Below are 19757 nucleotides of genomic sequence, written 5' to 3'. Positions count from 1 at the left end.
ATTTATAAAAGCTATTTCAAGTTCTTCATTGGCGGATTTTATCTTTATAGGGCTTCAAGTTGAATTTTTCCATAGTATATTATATTTTTTCTATTAAAAACTTCTTTTAAAAGATTTTGTTTATTGAAATTTTCATTTGATTTGAGATTTAATTCTGTTTTTAGAACAGCTTGTCTTTCATTATCTAATAAAGCAGTTAATCTATAATAATCAGATTCTTCTGTTAATTCTAAGCTTTCTAAATAATTCATAACTAAGAAATTAGGATAAAGGCGTACCTTTCTGGAGAAAAACTTCCTTTATTTAGTATATTTTACATAAGATGCTTTTATCTCCAGAGGGGAGATTGTAGATACTAACTCCAGAGGGAAGTTTAGAATTGGTTTTTCCTAAGGGAATTCTTCTTCAAACTATAGAATCGCCTCGGCAGCTTCCTCCTTGCTCTCCTAGCATATGAGTACTCTTAGCCTCCTGCTTTCTATGGTTTGATACTTTCTACAATTGCCTAAGCAACCTATTTATAATGGTTGGGTCTGATGGACAATTCCCATCCTTACCCTTCTTATGACGTCATTGCTTACGTCATTGTTTATTATCTTGCACCAGCTACATTGTTGGTGCTCTATGACCTAAGCGCTTACGTCATTATGCAATAATGTTGAGAGATGCTTCAGATGTGCTTTCCTCCTCTTTCATTATGTGGCCTGCAGATGCGTTGTCTCCTTCCTTTATCATGTGGGTTGATTCCGTTTCATTATTGCTTTCTTCAGATAACTCTGAGACACATAGCTGGCACTTGTGGTCTTCTCTATCTTTTATCAAATAGCAGAGATTCCTCTTTATCCCTTCGGGGAGCTTTTCTAAGAGTCCAGATAAGTTGTAGAATGCTAATTCAAATTTCACTAAGAGTCTCATCTCTCTTTCTTCAATTTCATTCCTTTTACTGGACACAAGCAAAGTATTTCTGCTTTTATAATTGATTCTTGTGTAAGATTCCCTTGTTATCTTTTGAGTTCTTTCGAAGACCATTGCTAGTGTGCTGGCTAGTCTACCAATAGGATAATATCCCAAGATTGCCCTTTTTTCTTCAGTCCAATTTAGGACTATGTTAAGGGTTTCTCTGAGATTTGATCTACAGACCCTTTTCTTTTCCTTGATTTCAGCCCATGTAGGAATGTTTCTTATTATTCCTGTTCTCTGGGTTTGAATTGGAGCTTTATCTGCTCTTTTTAGGGTTTGCTCTGGATGAAGAGCTTCATATTCCCTGAAAGATTCCTTTGCTTCTTCCAGTGTTAAAAACCATCCTTTATGAATTATCCTTGATCGATGTGTAAATGGTGCTGCTTTTTCCCAGGCATCATATACTCCTTTCATGGGGCCATTATAAATTACATAATATTTTTTATCTTGGGTGGATTTTTTGATAATTTCAGCAATTGTTTTATTTTCTGGAATTTTTTCTTCACCTGATTTGTCCACCACGCTTAGCTGGCTGAACTCTGATGGTTTTGGTTGTTGTGTTGATTTCATTGCTTCGATGACCTTCTTGAGGGATTGGATCTGTGTCCTTATATGCTGATAATGCTTGCATTTTTCAAGTTTTTGTTCGTATTTCTGAATTTCTTGATCTAATACGTTGTAGACGAACTCCATTCTCTTGTTAATGTATCTGCAATAACATTTTTGTCACCCTTAATATATTCAATTTTTATTGGATATTGTAATAAAAATAATTGCCATCTTACCAATCGTCCATGATTATAATCAACTTTTAAATTATATCGTATGAAATCTGTTAGATAACTTGAATCTGTCCTTAATGTAAATTCTCTAGGTAGTAAATCAATTTTTCATTTCTTAAGAGATTTAATTGCTGCTAGAGTTTCCTTTTCATGAGTGGCATATCTCCGTTCTGTTGGAGTAAAAGTCCCTGAAATATACCTGCAAAGTAATTCCTTTGGGGAATATTTAGAATCTAGTGATTCTTTTTCTCGTTCCAAACTTTTTATAGCTTTCTTAGCTTTTAGACATCCTGACCAAGTTATGTCTGAAGCATCTGTTTCTACTATTAAGTAGTCATTTTCTTCTGGAATATAAAGTTCTAGAAGTTTTTCACATAATTGTTTAATCCTTTGAATTTGCATACTGTCTTTTTCATCCCATTTCCATTCTTTTTTAGTACTTATTTTTGGAAATAAGCTTTTAGTGTATTCTGTTATATTCTTTAAAAATCCTTGATCAGAAATATAATTTATACATCCTAAAAATCTTTGTAATTGTTTTCTATCTTCTATTTTATTAGGAAATAAATTTACCTTTTCTAGAATATTTGGTTGAAGTTTTAGCTTTCCTTGGTTGGATAGAATTAATCCAAGAAACTCTATTTCTTGTTTTGCTATTCTTGCTTTCTTTTTGCTAAGAACTAGTCCTTTTTCTTTACATCTTTCTAAAACTATTAATAATTTTTGAAGATGATCTTCTTTATCATGTTTTGTAAAAATTAGTATATCATCAATGTACACTAAAACAAATTCATTTAACTCTTTTAGATTTTCTTCCATAAATCTTTGATAAATACCTGGAGCTTGTTTTAATCCGAATGGTAATACATTTCATTCATAGAGTAACACACTTGTTGATTCTTTTGTTGGGCAAGTAAAAGCAGTTAATTTCTTTGTTTCTTCGTCTAAACGAAGTTGCCAATATTCTGATTTTGCATCAAGAGATGAAAACCAAGTTGCTCCTTTTATCTTTTCTAAAATAGAATCTTTTCTTGGAAGTTTATAAGCATCACCAATAGTTGCTTCATTCATCTTCTTATAGTTAATAACCATTCTTCATTTTCCCCTTTTAATTTCATTATTGTTTTCGACATAAAAGGCTGGAGCTGCATGAGGACTTTTACTTAATCTTATAATTCCTTTTTGCAAAAGATCTCTACATTCTAAAGAGAACTCTTCTCTATCTTTTGTGGAATAAGGAATTTTATTTGGAACATTTATCTCTTTTGTAGGATCTTTTAATTTAATGCTTATTAATTCGTTATTTGTATTTTTAATATCTAAAGGATTTTCAGCACAAATTTCATCCAAAAGTTCCTCTATCTTTATTTCAAGATTATTTTTTGGAATGTTTATCTGAAAGTATAAATTTAAATAACATGTCTCTAATATAAAAAATATTTTAAATTTTAAGATCTTATCTATAGTAGTAGTCGGTATTTTTATTCGTTTTGATTTTTGATTTATTGAAGAATCGTGTGGAGCTTTTAAAACTATATATGTTAATTCTTGAATGAATGGATGATATAGTTTTAAAAAGTTATTTCCTATGATAAAATCCATTCCAGAATCTAACATATATATAGATGGAACAATGAACCTATAATTTTGAATAAAAATTTCAGTCATCTCTGTTTTTTGGTCAATTTTATGTATTGATTTGTCAGCTATTCTAACTCTTAATGGTTTCTTTAATTTTTTCCAATCAAGTTTTATATTTGAACTAGCAAAGCATTGTGTTGCTCCAGAATCTATAAAAGCATTTATAAATTTTTCTGTTTTTTTATAGTAATAAATGTGGCATTATTACTCAGTCTCCGAGTCTGTTTCTGAGACATATTCAAAAATATAGTCTAGGTTATCATCAGATTCCTCTAAAGGTTCCATAAAACAAAACTTAGCAATTTCTATTTGTTTAGTAAGATCTTTTTTATCCTTCTTTTTCGGACATTCATTTGCATAGTGTCCTTCTTCTTGGCAATACCAACACTTACAATTTTCTTTTTTATTTGGGCAATAGTCACTTTTTTGCCTTTTTGTTTTTATTGTTATTTCTTGTTCTAAAATACCTCTTTTTTCTCCAGTTTGGATAGTATTTTCTTTTTCTAAATTGATATTTTCTTTTTCTCTGAAAATTTTTATTAAGCCCATATTTTTGGGGTATTTCTTCATTATCCTGACAGCAAATTCTAATTATATTTGCAAATCTTTTTTGAGTTGCTTCTTGCATACAACGTTCTTATTTGGTTTTCTATTGATGTCATGTAATCTCTTATAGTTCCTTTAGTATGAAATTCTATGTAATTCCAAATATCTCTTCCAGACAATTCACTAAGCTTTGGATTAGTAAAAGCTTCTAATAAAAAGGAATTTAACCAATTTTCGAAAATTTCTTTTTCATTTTTTTTACAGTCTAAATCAAGTATTCTTTCTCCTTCCATTTCCTGGATTTTAGGAACGTATTTTGATGGTATTTTTGTATATTTTGAATTTTTATTTATAAACCCTTTTTTAAAAGCATAATTATCAAAACCTGTTTCCCATTTAAATTGAGATTGATTATTCTTAGATGTTCCAGCTTCATTTTTTACTTGTATTGGAATTGCTGGTTCTTCGTCACTTGAATAATCTAGGATGTGTTCTTCATTTTCTATATTTTCAGAATTTACTAATTCTTCTTCTATTTGAAATCCTTGTTCCATAATATTGTTTTCTTGAGCCATTTTTAATTGTTTAAAAAGCATTGTAACTTCTTCTATTTTTTCTTCAATATTCATAATTTTAGTGGTGGTTTTACTTTTAGATCTGTTATGTTGATTATATTTTGAAATTTTTCTTCTTTGGGATTCTCTTTTTCTTTATTTCTTTGAAATTTTATGGATACTAATATTTCTTCAAGCATATCTACTATAGAATTTAATTGTGGGTTAAAAGTATGATAAAGATATGGGGAATCATTTCCATGGTAACATTTCTTAGAAATTCCGTGTGAAAAATAAGTTTTTTCAGATTTTTGAAGTCCTTCAATAAAACTTATAGTAAAATAAAGATTTTGAGAAAAATCATTTTGTATTGATTTTAAGAATTCGGTGTCATTACAGTTAACATTAGTTAAAATCATTAATTTTTGATCTATTAATTTTGATAACTTGATTATTTCTTCTCTTAAATCTTCTAATTTATTTTTTTCCATTAGGTGACGCTTTTCTTTGTGAAGAGTTATGGTTTAAAGTGTGGCTTTAGAAAGTGTGGTGTAAACAAATCTTTAAATCTGTTCCAATTTTTGCTCTGTATACTAAAATTCATCCTCATACTATACATTAAACTGTGAATGATCTATACTGTGTATTACTGTGTATTTGTATTATTTACGAAAACTTTGGCTAAATAAAAAAGATGAATGCTATGGTACCTATCATTTTGTACCTAAGTTACTAAAAGAGGTAAATAAATTATATTTAATAAATTTTACATGATTTGTTTTTTATTTTAAACATTTTATTTTTTACTTTAAAAAAAAAATTTGGCAATTTAAGTACCATAACAAAGACACCATAGAACTTACTAATAAAAAATTCCAATACATATCCAAAGGCAGTACGTCATATCATTGACATGACAGAAATAATGTTTACATTTTTTTCATATTTTTTAATACAAAAATAGTTTATTTCTTTCACCTTTTATTATTCACTTCTAATATAAAAGAAAATATAAAATGAAAAATATATATAAATAAAATATGCATATAATACTACTACTCTTGATTTAAATAGTTGATAAAAGGAATTAAATATTAGGGAGAAAAGAAATGAATCTATTATTTTTTATTTTTTAAAATTTTTTTCTTAAAAATTATATAACTATTAAAGGAGTTTTAGAATTATAAATTCTAAACGAGAGACAATAGAATTCCAAAAAAAGAAAAAAAGACAAAAAAAATAGAAAACAAAATCTAAAATTAAAAAACAATAAAGAGAAAATGAATACACTTATCCTTCTAAAGTTACAGTAATAGCTTATATATATATACACAAGATAAAGATATATATAACTGCCTTATACCAAGACTCACTCAAAACAAAATATACTACGAAATAAAACAAAACTAACTACTTCTCTGGTTCTCTTATAAATAAAGATTTAGAATCTTTAGCTTTTCTTTACTTTACACCCCCTCAAATTCGAGTATGGTCAAAGAGCAACTCGCAGTTTCATTCTCAATCTCTCAAAAGATGTAGCAGATAAAGGCTTGGTAAGGATATCTACAATCTGCTCAACACCTAGAATGTGCACAATATGTAGAGAGTTGTTCCTCAACTTATCTCTAATGAGTTGAACTTCAAGTTGAAAATGGTTTGTCTTATTATGGAGGATTAGGTTATGCATAAGAAGGACTGTGCTCAGGTTATCACAGTGAATCGTACGAGGAGTCGACATAGAGACATCTAGTTCATAAAAAAAGTTTTAATTTGTAGCCAGACCAATTCAACTTCACAAAACGCTAAGCTCCTGAATTCTGCCTTTGTAGAACTCCTGCTTATAATAGACTACTTCTTACATGATCAAGACACTAAATTAGTCTCAAAATAGATACAAAATTCAGATACTGACCTTCTATCCTCAATGTCAGCAGGCCAGTCTGAGTTTGAAAACGCATAAAGTCTTGTGTCAGTGCATCTGTGAAAGGCCAAGCCGAGTTCTTTCGTTCCTTGCAAGTATCTAAGGATCCTCTTTGCAGCTTTTTAGTGAGGAAGAAGAGAAGCATGCATGAATTGACTAATTTTGTTAACTGCAAAGGAGAGATCCGGTCGAGTGATGGTAAAATATTGCAAGAAACGAACCACAGTTCTTTGCAATTTTGAATCTTCAAAAGCTTCAGCACCTGAAGACAAAAGCTGCAAAGAAAAAACTATTGGAGTTGACATAGGAAAAGCCTCTCCCATACCTACTTTGGACAATAAATCTGTCATATATTTTGTTTGAGACAAATGTAAGATTTCATCACGTGTATGTTAGACTTCAACACCCAAAAAATAACTCAAAATTCTTAAATCTTTCAATGAGAAAATCTGATCAAGCTGCTTAATCATAGAATTTACATGAGTAGATTTATTTTCAGTTATAATTATATCATCGACATAATACAAGATATAAATCAAAGAATCTATAGTTCTTCGAATAAATAAAGAGGTGTCAGAATTAGCACTTTTAAAACTAAACTGATTCATGGTCTTATTAACTTCAGAAACCTTTTCCTTGGGACTAGCATTAAGTCATAAAGGGACTTGTTCAACCTACAAACATGAGTATCACTCTATTGTTCAAAACTAATACATTAGGACATGTAAATAATATGTTGTAAATCTCCATTTAAAAAAGTGTTGTTGAAATCAAATTGTTTAATGACCAAATTTTTAGAGAGAGTTATACTTAAAACTAGTCTAATAGTAGTAGGTCGGATAACTGGGCTAAAAACTTGTTTAAAATCAAATTTCTCTTGCTGATGAAATCCTTGAGCAACTAACCTAGCTTTATACTTTTGAATAGACCCATCAGGTAGCCTTTTAATAGTATAAACTTATCTACAGCCAATGATTTTGGCATTCTATAGTATAGGAACTAAATTCCAGATTTTTGTTCTCATAAGAGCATTATACTCTTCAATCATAGCTCTATGCCAAATTGCCAATGTAAAATACTAAGAGCAATTTTAAAAGTTTTTGGTATATAATATGCGTGAGAAGTACTGTTAACAGTAGCAGTATAGGTCTTTGGTTTAGAATGTCCAATTTTAGAACAAGTATCCATGGAATGAATATTATGAGATTCTTTAATTTGACTTGACTTAGTATGTTAAATTTTACTTCGCTCAAGAGATGGAAGTATAGGAGAATTAGTAGCTAAGGGGAAAGAATAAAAATGCTGACTGTTAAGGTTAGTATCAAAATCTTGATGATTATTAGTATCAAAAGTATTGGAATTATGATTGGCAGTGACAATGTCATTTTGGAAAGCAGAATTAACAGCACAATTATCAATAAAAGTAATAGTAATGAAACAGTAACCATTGAAGGGAAAATAGTACTTAATACCTGATCATTACTGTCACGAACCTATGAAGAATTCTCAAAAAGAAATTTGTGAAATAATTCAAGATATGAAAAGTCAAATTTACTAAATTTCACATGCCTAGAGACATAAATCCTGCCAGTAGAATCAAGACATTTGTAGCCTTTATAATCTGTGGCATAGCCTAAATATAAACATTCGTGGAATCTAGATTCAAGTTTATTGCTAGAATAAGGTCGCAGCAATGGATAACAAGAACAATAAAAAAATTTTCAAAAAATTATAATCTGGTTTCTAATGTAATAAAACTTCATATGGTGATTTATTTGCCAAAACAGAAGTAGATAATCTATTAATTAAATATGTTGAGGTAATAACAGCTTCATCCCAATAGATTAAAAGAATAGACACAGTGGATAGCATAAACAAACTCATTTCAATGAGGTGTCTATGCTTTTTCTTTGTATAGCTATTTTGCTCAGAAACATAGAGACACAAAAATGATGTAAAATGTCTTCTTGTGTCATAAAATTAGCAAAAACAAGATATTTGTATTCATTTTCATTATCAGATTGGAGTTCCTTAATTTTACAATTAGTAAGGTTCTCTATGAGATGTTTATATTGTTTAAAAGCATATAACACATAAAATTTGTTAACAAGCAAAAAGGTACAAGTATACTTACTAAATACATCTATAAATGTCACATAGTATTGATAACCAAGATGAGAGACAACAGGAGCAGGCCCCAAACATCACTAAAAACAAGTTGTAAATGTACATCATAAGATGTATTAGAATTAGAAAAAGGTAGTTTATGCATTTTAGCTTCAGCACAATTTTTACAGATCTTAGAAATTGAATCAAAATTAAAACTATTATAAGCTATATTACATTGATTGAGAACTAATTGAACTATTTTGGTGGCAGAATGACCTAAGCATTTGTATCACAGAACAAAATTAGAACAGGAAATAGAAAAAACATAAGGAATATTAGGGGGCTGATGAAGATTGAGGCATAGCAACATTCACAAACTGATAAAAATCTCCTCTTCTAAAACCTTGTAAAAGAATTCTCTTGGTGAACTGAAAACGAACAACACAATAGTTGCATGAAATTTAAAATAAACAAAATTATCTTGAGCAAATTTGGATAAACTTATTAGGTTCTTAGTGATGTGTGGTGTGTGTATGAGTTGTTATAATGAAAACCATCGTTTAGAATTCAAAAAATACAAAAATGAACTATCAATATGAGATATAGAGATACCTGAACCATTGCCAACTTGAACCTGATTAGGGCCAGTATACTCTAAACAAGAAAGCATGTTAGATTAATTTGGAGTCACATGATGCGAAGATCTATCTGAATACTATGCTGGATTAGATATGGTGAATAGTGTAGCAAGAAAGGCTTGTGGATTATGGAAAGATGGAGTTGGTGGTGGATGAGTAGAAGCTGTGAAATTCTTTATGTTGAAGAGGAGAATTCAGAGTAAAAACCATAAGTGTGTAGCTTGAATGATTGAGACTGAGAAGGGGGTGGAAGTTCTTGGTTAAACCGATGGAAGCAGTGCCAAGCAATATGACCAAAATGGCCACGTACTTGACACTGAGGTCTGGGAGAAGTATAGAAGGACCTTCTCCTTCTGGTTTGTCTTCCTCTTCCTCGTCTTCCTCCAGCTCCATGATTGAAATTTGGAATGGATGGAAAGGAGGTTTGTGTGAGGTTCGCTTGCATCACTAGATTCTCTGGCTTTCGATACTTATCAAGCATTTCATCGTGAGTTAGCAGCATAGTTTCAATCTCACAAAGACTAAACATTTTGAATTGACAGTATTCATAAGCATTTGATAATCCTCATTAAGTCCTTCAAGAATAGCTTTAACCTGTTTTTCTGATTTGAGAGGCTTTCCCAAAGCTGAGAGAATCTGCAATGATTTTGATTTTGGAAATATACTCTAATGCTGTCAGATTGTGTTTCTTGATAATATTGAGTTGTGCCTTCAATTGCTTGATTCTAAATTTTGTTGACTCCTCAAAATAAACCTCATTCTTGTGCTAACTTTGATGGCTATAGACACATCCAACCATTTTTTGTTTGAAAACTGAGTCCATAGAAGCCAATAACCAGGAAATTAGGTTTCGGTCATCTTGGATCCATTGTGTGTATTGAGAAGATTAGATCCCAACAAGTTGATTTTCTGAGTTATCAAAACGTGTAGGTATCTTTTCTTAATGCAGATGATCTTCCAATGCTTGTCCTCTAATAGCTGCTATGACTTGTTGCTCCCATGTCTTGTGGTTATTTTCTCTCAACTTATCTTAAATTGGATAAAATTGATTGAAATTTTGAAATGGAATCTGATTAAAAGTTGAATTGACAGCATTTGGATCTTTGTGCTAAGGATAGCAGAATTATCGAAAGGTGAGGCTATGGATTTTCAAAAAGAGAGAAAGACTAAACTCTAAATACCATAAAGAAGTTTTAGAACTGTGAATTTTAAACGAAAGAGAGCATAACACTAAAAAAAGAAAGAAAAGACAGAATAGAAAAAAATAGAAGGTAGAAGCTAAAATTAAAAAATAATAGAGCCCTTCTAAAGTTACAGTAGTAGCTTTCTCTAATTCTGTTATGAATAAAGATTTAAAATCTTTACCTTTTCTCTCCTTTATAGCTATTACATTTCATTTAACATTTTAAAATGAATTTAATTTTAATAGCTGACAGTATAAAAGAGTTTTACACGTATATCTAATTATATATTATTGTGTCAGCAAAAATAATTACTTTCGACAATCAATGTGTGAATAGTCGTTTAAAGCAACAAATATAATTAAACGATGTTAATGCATTAAAATTTTTAAATTTCATGAAACTTTTAACCTAAAACTTAAATAGAAGAATAAAATTTTGCAAACCTTTATATAGAAACAAATTCTAGTTGATTGTCAATTATAAAGTAGAGGTCAATCCACAAAAATTGATTCTTCTCTAAAACAAGGCCATTGTAGCAGAAACATTTTGGGAAAATCTGCCAGCTGTGGCAGCACCTTTAATTTCTTATTGTCCTTGCTCTTTCAATGAATATCAAATGTGAAGTCTTGATTTCATCTAGTCATTTTGTGATTGTACTATAATTTCTGTGCATTCTTTAATTTCTTCCTTTGACACCAAATTTTTTTTTTTTAGTTTACCACAGTATTTCTCAACCCAACCGGCCAAAGACTAATCTGCCACGGTACTGAGCTCTATTTAAGAATTTGTCGTTGGCCAATAAATTGCTGAATGTGCCGATTACACTTTATTTTCATATAGGCTTGATCTCATATGCTATGCTTGTTTTCTAGACTTAGCTGATTCTAATTTTGTTTTTCTTATTTGTTATGGTATGATCTGTCTTGCTTGCTGAATGAGCTACAATTATTTGCTTTGTTTGAAGCCTACAATACTAAACACACAAATCAGACTAAGCTACGAGTTCGTGTAAATAAATGTCAGAAGCTTGATTTTTTTTTTTACATACAATTATTTATTAACTAATAACAAATTCTTAAATAAAATTTTAATTTATAACAAATTAATGTTTATTCTGTCAAACTAAAAAATACTATAAAAAAGAACTACACCAATAATTTAGACTATTAATCCATAACTTAAATTAATATTTTTCATCATCAATTATATACATATCTTTTATCAATCTCGCTAAGTTAATAATAAGAAATGCAAACAACATAAATAATAGATCATATTTCAGGCTTACTAATAAAGATTATATCTAATTAATTTAAAATTTAATTTTTAAAATTAAAATTATTTTTTTTAATTTATTATTTACATTGTTAAAAAAATGTTATTCCTCTATATTTTCTCATCTTTTATCTTTGTCTTCATTATTAGTATCTGAATTTAATAGATCCATCATGAGTGAACGACAAACAAATTAATAAGCTTTAAAATGTTAAAATACAAATGAAAATTCTCTGTATCATACTTTAAAAAACTAGATTACATTATAACTGGATTGTAAAATTTTTTTTACACTCCTAAGGAGTTAAAAGTCAATAACATTTCAATTAGATATAAATTATATAACTCAACATATTATTGATGAAAATTTAACCTTCAATTTTTGCGTATTGATGAACTTGTTGTATAGTGATATTCACATTTAATTTTTTTCATATAACTATCTTTTTTAATAATTATATTTTTTAAATAAAAGACAACAAACACACACATACACACATATATATAATAGCAGAGATTTAGATAAAGATATTTAAAACATCTTTAAATAAAAATATTTGATATCGTACATTGAATAGATTATTATAAATTAAATTTTTGACACGAGGTCTAAATTAAAAGTGTTATCATTATCATTTAAAGTATTGTTATCTCTTAAAATCGTTATTTTAGCTATGATACTAATTTTTTAATTTGTTTAAAATTTGAATTTTTAACAAAATTTTTATTGTTTTATCTTTTTATTATTTTTTATAATTTAATTATTTATTTTTTAAAATGTTTTTATTAACCTACGTTTTTTAAAACATATTTTTTTTAACTGTAGCTAAATAAACAATTTTAGAGAAATTTATTTTTTCTGCCTTATATGAGTGGTTGCTATATATAATATATATAAAAAAAAAAGAAAAAAAAACTACAATTCAGTGATTCACATCCATAAACATGCATGTTTCAATGTATGATACATTTTGTTGACTTGTTTGAAGTCTTCAATAATAACGATGTACTTTGAAGTCTTCAATTTGATCCTTACGGCTTTAACTTCATTCACCAGCTATTTCAACATATATATAAACTCTTCCTACTTATGATATAATATAATAATCTGTTCCTATAATTACCGAACTGCTTTAATAATTATTTCAATTTCATCACCAGCAAAGCATGAAAATGATCTCCCCTTATTGTTTCTTCTTCCTTTTGCTTCTTGCTGCCTTTGGCTTTTCCTCTCAAGGTTTTGGAGCTACCCAGCTGCCAGAAAATGAAGGTGATGAGTGTATTCAATTTTCATTAATTTATTTATTTTTATAAATTTATTTATGTATTCAATAAAAATATGTCATATTGAGAGAGTAAATACTACTATACAAATTAAATAATCTAAATGATATGAGATTAATCGTAGGCATGGATTCTCCAAAAAATTATATGGTTTGAATAGTGTATTAATTCTCATAAATATTCATGATTAGACAAATTAAAATATGAACTCTATCTATTTGAATCCTGTCCAATAATGAATATATGAAAAAGTTCAGTAACAAACAAAAAAAAAAACAAAAATAGTTTAAATTTATTTTATTTATTATTTATTAATTATTATTAAAATTAATAAATATTAAATAAGACAAGTTTAGACTTTTTTTCCGACCTAGTATTACTAGTGAACATAATATATTGATTGCACTTCTTACTTGTTTGTTGAATTATGTATATCAGTGCAAACTCTGCAAAGCATAGCAAAGACACTTGGGATCAAGAATTGGAATCCTAGCGTTGATGAATGCAATAAGCGGCAGGGAAGAAACAATTGGAGTTCATGTTGGGAATTTAAAGATGATGAATATCAGAATGTTGTCATCTGCAATTGCTCCATTGACACTGTTTGTCATGTCACTAACTTGTACGTGATTTATTTGTTTAATTTGTTTTATTCTCTTGATATATGTATATATAGAGAGAGAGGGGTTTTAAGAGTAGGAGAAGTCCAAGGGTTATATTTATACACTTAAAATATTATACTAATTTTTTTAATCTATCGTTTTTATACTATCACTTTTTTTCTTTTTTATTATTATTATTATTATTATTATTATTATTATTATTATTAATATTGAACATTGTTTCTTTGAAAAGGTTTTGAACGATTAGCTATTGGATTTTAAAAGGATTCACAAGGCAATGATAATCACTGAATTTGAAAGCAGTTTTTCTTATTGAAATATCTTCTTATGACAACTTTGAAACTCCGTGGTGAGACCGTGTGGTTAGGTTCTCACCCCCTACAGCTTTACCTTTTCAGGAACCGGATGAAGAAGCATTAAGAAGAGTTAAACTCCGTTTAGTTTTATATGTTGTATTAATTAGATTATTTTCTTCCCTCGTCTTTATTTTTACAATTTTTGCAAGAGGGATAGGAGTTGTATGATTTATATATATTATATTAAAAGATATTATGTAAGAAGCCTTGTATATGAATCTATGCCTGCTTGTTTTTTTTTTTAGGATAAAGTATTTCTTTTCTGGTTTTCAAAGAAATCAGCGATACGGTGTTAAGTCACAGGCTCCTATTTTAATATTTAGTACGTAAAGTAGTCATAATACTTCTTGCTATCAGAGTGGCGCAGCCGGAAGCGTGACATTCTGGTAGTGAGAGTGTTACAATATTTTTTAATGATATAAAATATAAAAATATAATCTACCGTCACATAAATACTTAATAAAGTAAATTAATTAACAAAATATTTAAAAATAAATAATTTCATATTTTATTAGATATAAAATTATAAAAAAATTATGAAAAAATTATAAAAATTGAGATAATTCTTTTATTTAACAAGTATTTATTAATTTTTTTAATTAAAAAATTAATTATAATTATATCTATTATCAAATATATAGCATTATATTTGATCATACAAGATTTTAATTTTTAACCCTTCTATTCTTAAATTCCTGAATTCGTCCTTGGCTTTAGGTAATTATTGTTTTATGAAAACTAAGAATATTTTATTTTTTTACTTTAGCTAAAAAAAACTTTAAATATCTTTTGAATTTTGCCTTCATTAAATAAATTTTTCTTGTTTTGTTTTGTATTTTCCGTGTATTATACATTCTTATATATGTGTTTGACTTTTCTATCATTTTTAAATATCCTGTCACCTTTTAGTATTTTTACAAGCACAAACAATTTTGTTTCTTCATTGCATCCGAAAAAAATATATTCTTAATTAGAATTCAAAATATTTATTCCAAATAAAAGTAATTTTTATTTAATTTCAAATTCCCTTCATAATAATTCTTTAAAATTCATAAGAACGTATTATTTATCAAAAAATTTGCATATAATAAATCTATCTTTAAATGATATAGGATATTTTTTATACTGAATTTAAAAAAAAAAACAGAGAAAATGACACTCATCGATCTCCTTTAAAAGATGTCTAAATAACATTCGCATTCTTTTTATTTATAATAAAATATACACTCTTCTCTTTTACAATATTAAAATAACATAAATTTTATTTCATTTGACTAAAATACCCATCAATAGCTATTATAACTATAATTATATATAATAGTAATCATTATTTAATTAATTAAATAATAATAATAATATGAAATACATATTTTAAATCGTATTAGATTTTATTTATTTTTAATATTTTATCACATTACATAAAACATTTTAACTTGTTACAAAGATATAAATTAAATTTTTTATATATTTCAAGATTATTGATGTAAAACATTTATTTGATTATAATATCTTATTATCTGAAGAGTGTATTATTCAGATTGTTGTCAAAGGTACAATATACAAGAGTATATATAGGTGCTAAAAGAATCAAAGCAATAAAAGCACAAAATCCTACAATAAATACACATATATGCTATATAAATATAAGTGATACTAACTGATCTTAATTGATCCTAATTATACTCTAACATCCCCCCACAAACTCAAGTGAGAGCTAAAGATATCATCTTGAGTTTGGATACTAGAGTTCAAAAACGAGTAGGATTATGAACCTTCGTGAAGATATCTGCAGTTTGATCTAGAGTTTTAACAGCTATGAGGTGAACAACATCAATAAGTAGACGTTGACGAACAAAGTGACAATCAATCTCAATGTTTTTTGTGGATTCATGAAAAATATCATTATGGGCAATCAGAATAGCATTGCGGTTGTCACAAAAAATATCAGTCGAGGACGCTGAGGAGCACCCAAGTCTTCGAGAAGCCAACGAATTTAGATAACATTAACAGTGGTGTCAACGAGAGCACAATATTCAGCTTCTGTGCTTGAGCGAGCAGTGAACGTTTGCTTCTTGGCTCGCTAGAAAATGAGAGAGTCACCAAGAAACAAACAATCACCAGTAGTAGAACGACGATTAATGGGATCACCAGTCCAATCAGCATCAGAGTACGCCTGAAAGGATAAAAATGAATGAACAGAAAAATGAAGTCCATGAAACAGAGTACATTTGATGTAGCGAAGAATGTGAAGAACAGCCGCATAGTGAGTAGTACGAGGAGCTGACAAGAATTGGCTAAGAACATGAACTGGATAGGCAATGTCTGGGCGTGTGACAGTCAAGTAGACGAAACCTCCAACCAACTGTCGATAAAGAGTAGAATTATCCAAAACAATGCCATCCATAGGGGTAAATCGAACATTAAGCTCACGGAGAGTAGACTCAGTGCGATTATCTATAATCCCAGCGCGAGCAAGAAGATATGAAGCATACTTAGCTTGAGAGAGATAGATACTATCATCTGTGGATATGAACTCGAGACCAAGAAAATAACTGGGAGAACTAAGAACTTTCATCTCAAAAGTATGGTGAAGGGATGCTTTGAGATCAGAGATACCATCAACATCATTTCCAATAATGCTCATGTTGTCAACATACAAATGCAGAAGAACAACTCCACGTTCACTTTTACGAATAAAGAGAGCATTCTCATGAGGGCTGCAAGTAAAACCGAGATTGCATATAGTGTTGTTGAACTTGTCAAACCATTCTCGAAGAGCTTGCTTAAGATCATAAGTGCCTTTCAAAGGAGACAGACTTTGCTAGAAGGACAAGGATAACCCAGAAGTGGTTCCATATAGACCTTCTTTTTCAAATCCTCATTAAGAAATGCATTCTTCATGTCCATCTGACTGAGAGACCATTTTTTAACAATAGTAATGGCAAAGAGAGCTCGAATAGATGTGAGACGAGCAACAAGAGCAAAAGTCTCTTAATAGTCAATACCATACTCTTGCGTATAATCTTGAGCATTCAATCGTGCCTTATAACGTCAATAGAACCATCAGAGGAAGTCTTGATCTTATATACCATCTATTACCCATAACTTCTTTATCAAAAGGAAGATCAACCAAATTCCAAGTGTGTACTTTTCAAGTGCTTAGATTTCTTCCTGCATTGCTTGTTTCTAATTTGGATTTATGGAGGCTTCTCTGAATGACTTAGGTTCTTGTTGATGAAGAATAGTAGAAAAATAATGATAATCAAGAAGATGGGGAGATAAATTTCTTACCCTAGAAGAACGAGTGGAAGGAGAAGGCATGACGGTAGGAGTAGGATCCTCGTCCGGTCTGAAATCATCAAGAGATGGAAAAGCCTGAAGAGTAAGAGGCTGTAGAGGTTAACTCAAGATAGAATCTGTAGAATCATCAGTAGGAAAAAGATCAACATTGCGGTTAGTGAAAAAGGGTGACTAAGTAGGAGGAGTAAACTCAAATGAGGAGAACCGAGAAAACATGTGATGCTCCCAGAATACAACATGACGAGATATATGAATATGTCTAGAGAGAGGATCCCAACAATGATAACTCTTGTGTTTAGTTTCATAACCAAGGAAACAACACATGTGAACCCGAGGTTCAAGTTTACTATGTTCATGAGACTGAAGAAGAACAAAACAGACACAACCAAAAACTCGAAGAGAATTATAATCTGGAGAGGTATGATAAAGACACTCAAAGGGAGTGTTACCAAGAACAGAAGAAGGAAGTCTATTGATAACATGAATAGCAGTAAGAACAGTTTCACCCCGAGTATGCTCAGGACACGAAGAAGAAAGAAGCATTGCACGAACAGAGTCAGGAATAATGTGACAGTGTTTGCGTTCAGCTCATCCATTTTGTTGAGATGTACCAGGACAAGAAAACTTAGACAAAGTACCCTGTTCTACAAGAAAGGTTAAAAGTTTGTACACGGTATTCCATAGTATTATCGCATCAAAAAACCTTAATGACCTTGGAAAACTGAGTTTTAATCATAGTGGAAAAGTTAATATAAATCTGAGGTAGCAACCAGAACATTTGTATTGGTATTGCTAGAGGCTTAGCATACCTCCATGAAGAATCAAGATTGAAGATAGTTCATAGAGACATTAAAGCCACAAATGTCTTGCTTGATAGAGATCTTAATCCGAAGATATCTGATTTTGGTTTGGCCAAACTTGATGAAGAGGACAATACCCACATTAGCACCCGAATAGCAGGAACATAGTGAGTTAAATTCATATATTTAAAATATTTTTCCTTGCAAAATTTATCTAATAAATATAACTTGCTCAATTAGCTTGTATAATGATGATATATATAAAAGACATTCAGTTTAACCAACTTGTCAATTGTCAATTTTGTCATCATGGATAAAACGTTTAGTGATTAAAACATGAATTGAATTTTATTCTAAATACAAGGTTTTAGGCTTTTAGTACAAGAGCTTTTGTATTTGGAATAGATAGAGTAACATATCACAAAGCAATATAATTTTTAGGTTTGGTTATTTCTGTTGTTGTTTAATATACAGAACAAAAAATAGAATTAGATGCAGCAGGTATCAAAATTCAATGTATTAATCCATAAATTTTTTCATATTTATTATGTAGTGGATATATGGCTCCAGAATATACAATGCATGGTTATTTAACTGACAAAGCAGATGTCTATAGTTTTGGAATTGTTGCTTTGGAAATCATTACGAGAAAGACTAATACTATTCTGCGGCAGAAAGAAGAAGTAATTTATTTGCTTGATCTGGTAAGTATTTTCTTCAAGAGTTTGTATAGAATTAATCTGATTGCATTTTGTTCTGGAGAGAAATATAAAACATTTTGAGATTATAACTTGTTATTTGAAATATATATAACAAATTGTTGTTCTATAATTAGCTTTCTATAATTAATTGCTAAACCAATGTTGTGTTTTTAACGTCTAACAAACTTTTTTTTAGAGGTTCTATAAGGACCAATGTGGCATGCATATTGCCATAAAAATATTTAGAGGTTTAAATTCTTCGAAAATTTCTCAACTTGTTTTATATATACACAACTATAATTGCTTCTATATCACTCAATTTGATAAAATCGAATTGGTTACAGACTTTGAAGTTAGTTACCTTCTTTTATGATTATTTATACCAGGCACGTTTGTTGAAAGAGAAAGGCAATCTAATGGAGCTAGTTGATAGAAGATTGGGCTCAAATTTTGATAAAGAGGAAGCCATGATAATGATTAAGGTGGCTCTATTATGCATTAATGTGTCTGCAACACTTAGACCAAACATGTCTTCAGTAGTAAGTATGTTAGAAGGCAAAATTATAGTTCAAGAACCAGTTTTTGATAAGCCAAGTGAGGCATTGGATGAAAAGAAATTGGAGGCAATGAGATTGTATTGTTTTGAAGATCAAAGTATCTCAACGGAGGATCCATGGACTACTTCGTCTACTTCTGCAAGAGATTTGTATCCATTAAATTTGGACTTTTCTTACTTAGAGAAGAGAGAATATTAAATTTATTAAATTTGTTCCATACCAAATAGCGGATATGAATCGTTAAAGTGTTGTGTGTGACTCGTAAGTAGTTGAATAATTTTGTATTGGTGTAATGTCTAATAAAATTAGAAGTTATTCAATCTATTTGAACAATAATTAAATAATAAAAAAATTATTGTATTTAAGATTTATATTAATTATTATGCATGTTTGCCCATAAGTTGGCATCTTAGGCCTTATTATTAGTAAACAATTCAACTAGATATTCTTTAAAAATTGTACAATATTTAGCTTTTTATTATAATAATTTAAAAAAAAATAAAACAAACACATCTAAAAATTATGA

At 29.3% G+C, this 19757-nt stretch overlaps 2 protein-coding genes across 2 annotated transcripts; one reads left to right on the top strand and one right to left on the bottom strand.

The window, feature by feature from the left end:
- Positions 1–15953: 15953 nt before the first annotated feature.
- LOC107459473 (uncharacterized mitochondrial protein AtMg00810-like) lies at positions 15954–16780 on the bottom strand. The gene is made up of 2 exons (XM_016077701.1): positions 16736–16780; positions 15954–16694 (listed from the first exon to the last, which is right to left on the bottom strand). Exons 1-2 carry the CDS (start codon positions 16778–16780, stop codon positions 15954–15956), a joined length of 786 nt encoding a protein of 261 aa, XP_015933187.1.
- Positions 16781–17410: 630 nt separating this feature from the next.
- LOC107459472 (probable leucine-rich repeat receptor-like serine/threonine-protein kinase At3g14840) lies at positions 17411–19429 on the top strand. The gene is made up of 5 exons (XM_052251649.1): positions 17411–17684; positions 17788–17846; positions 17947–18140; positions 18527–18677; positions 19061–19429. Exons 1-5 carry the CDS (start codon positions 17411–17413, stop codon positions 19427–19429), a joined length of 1047 nt encoding a protein of 348 aa, XP_052107609.1.
- The last annotated feature ends 328 nt before the right edge of the window (positions 19430–19757 follow it).

This window comes from Arachis duranensis, chromosome 7, assembly GCF_000817695.3.
Source record: "Arachis duranensis cultivar V14167 chromosome 7, aradu.V14167.gnm2.J7QH, whole genome shotgun sequence".
Taxonomy (NCBI): Eukaryota; Viridiplantae; Streptophyta; class Magnoliopsida; order Fabales; family Fabaceae; genus Arachis; species Arachis duranensis.
The sequence above is the reverse complement of the archived record's forward strand: the minus strand, read 5'-3'. Positions and strand labels throughout refer to the sequence as shown.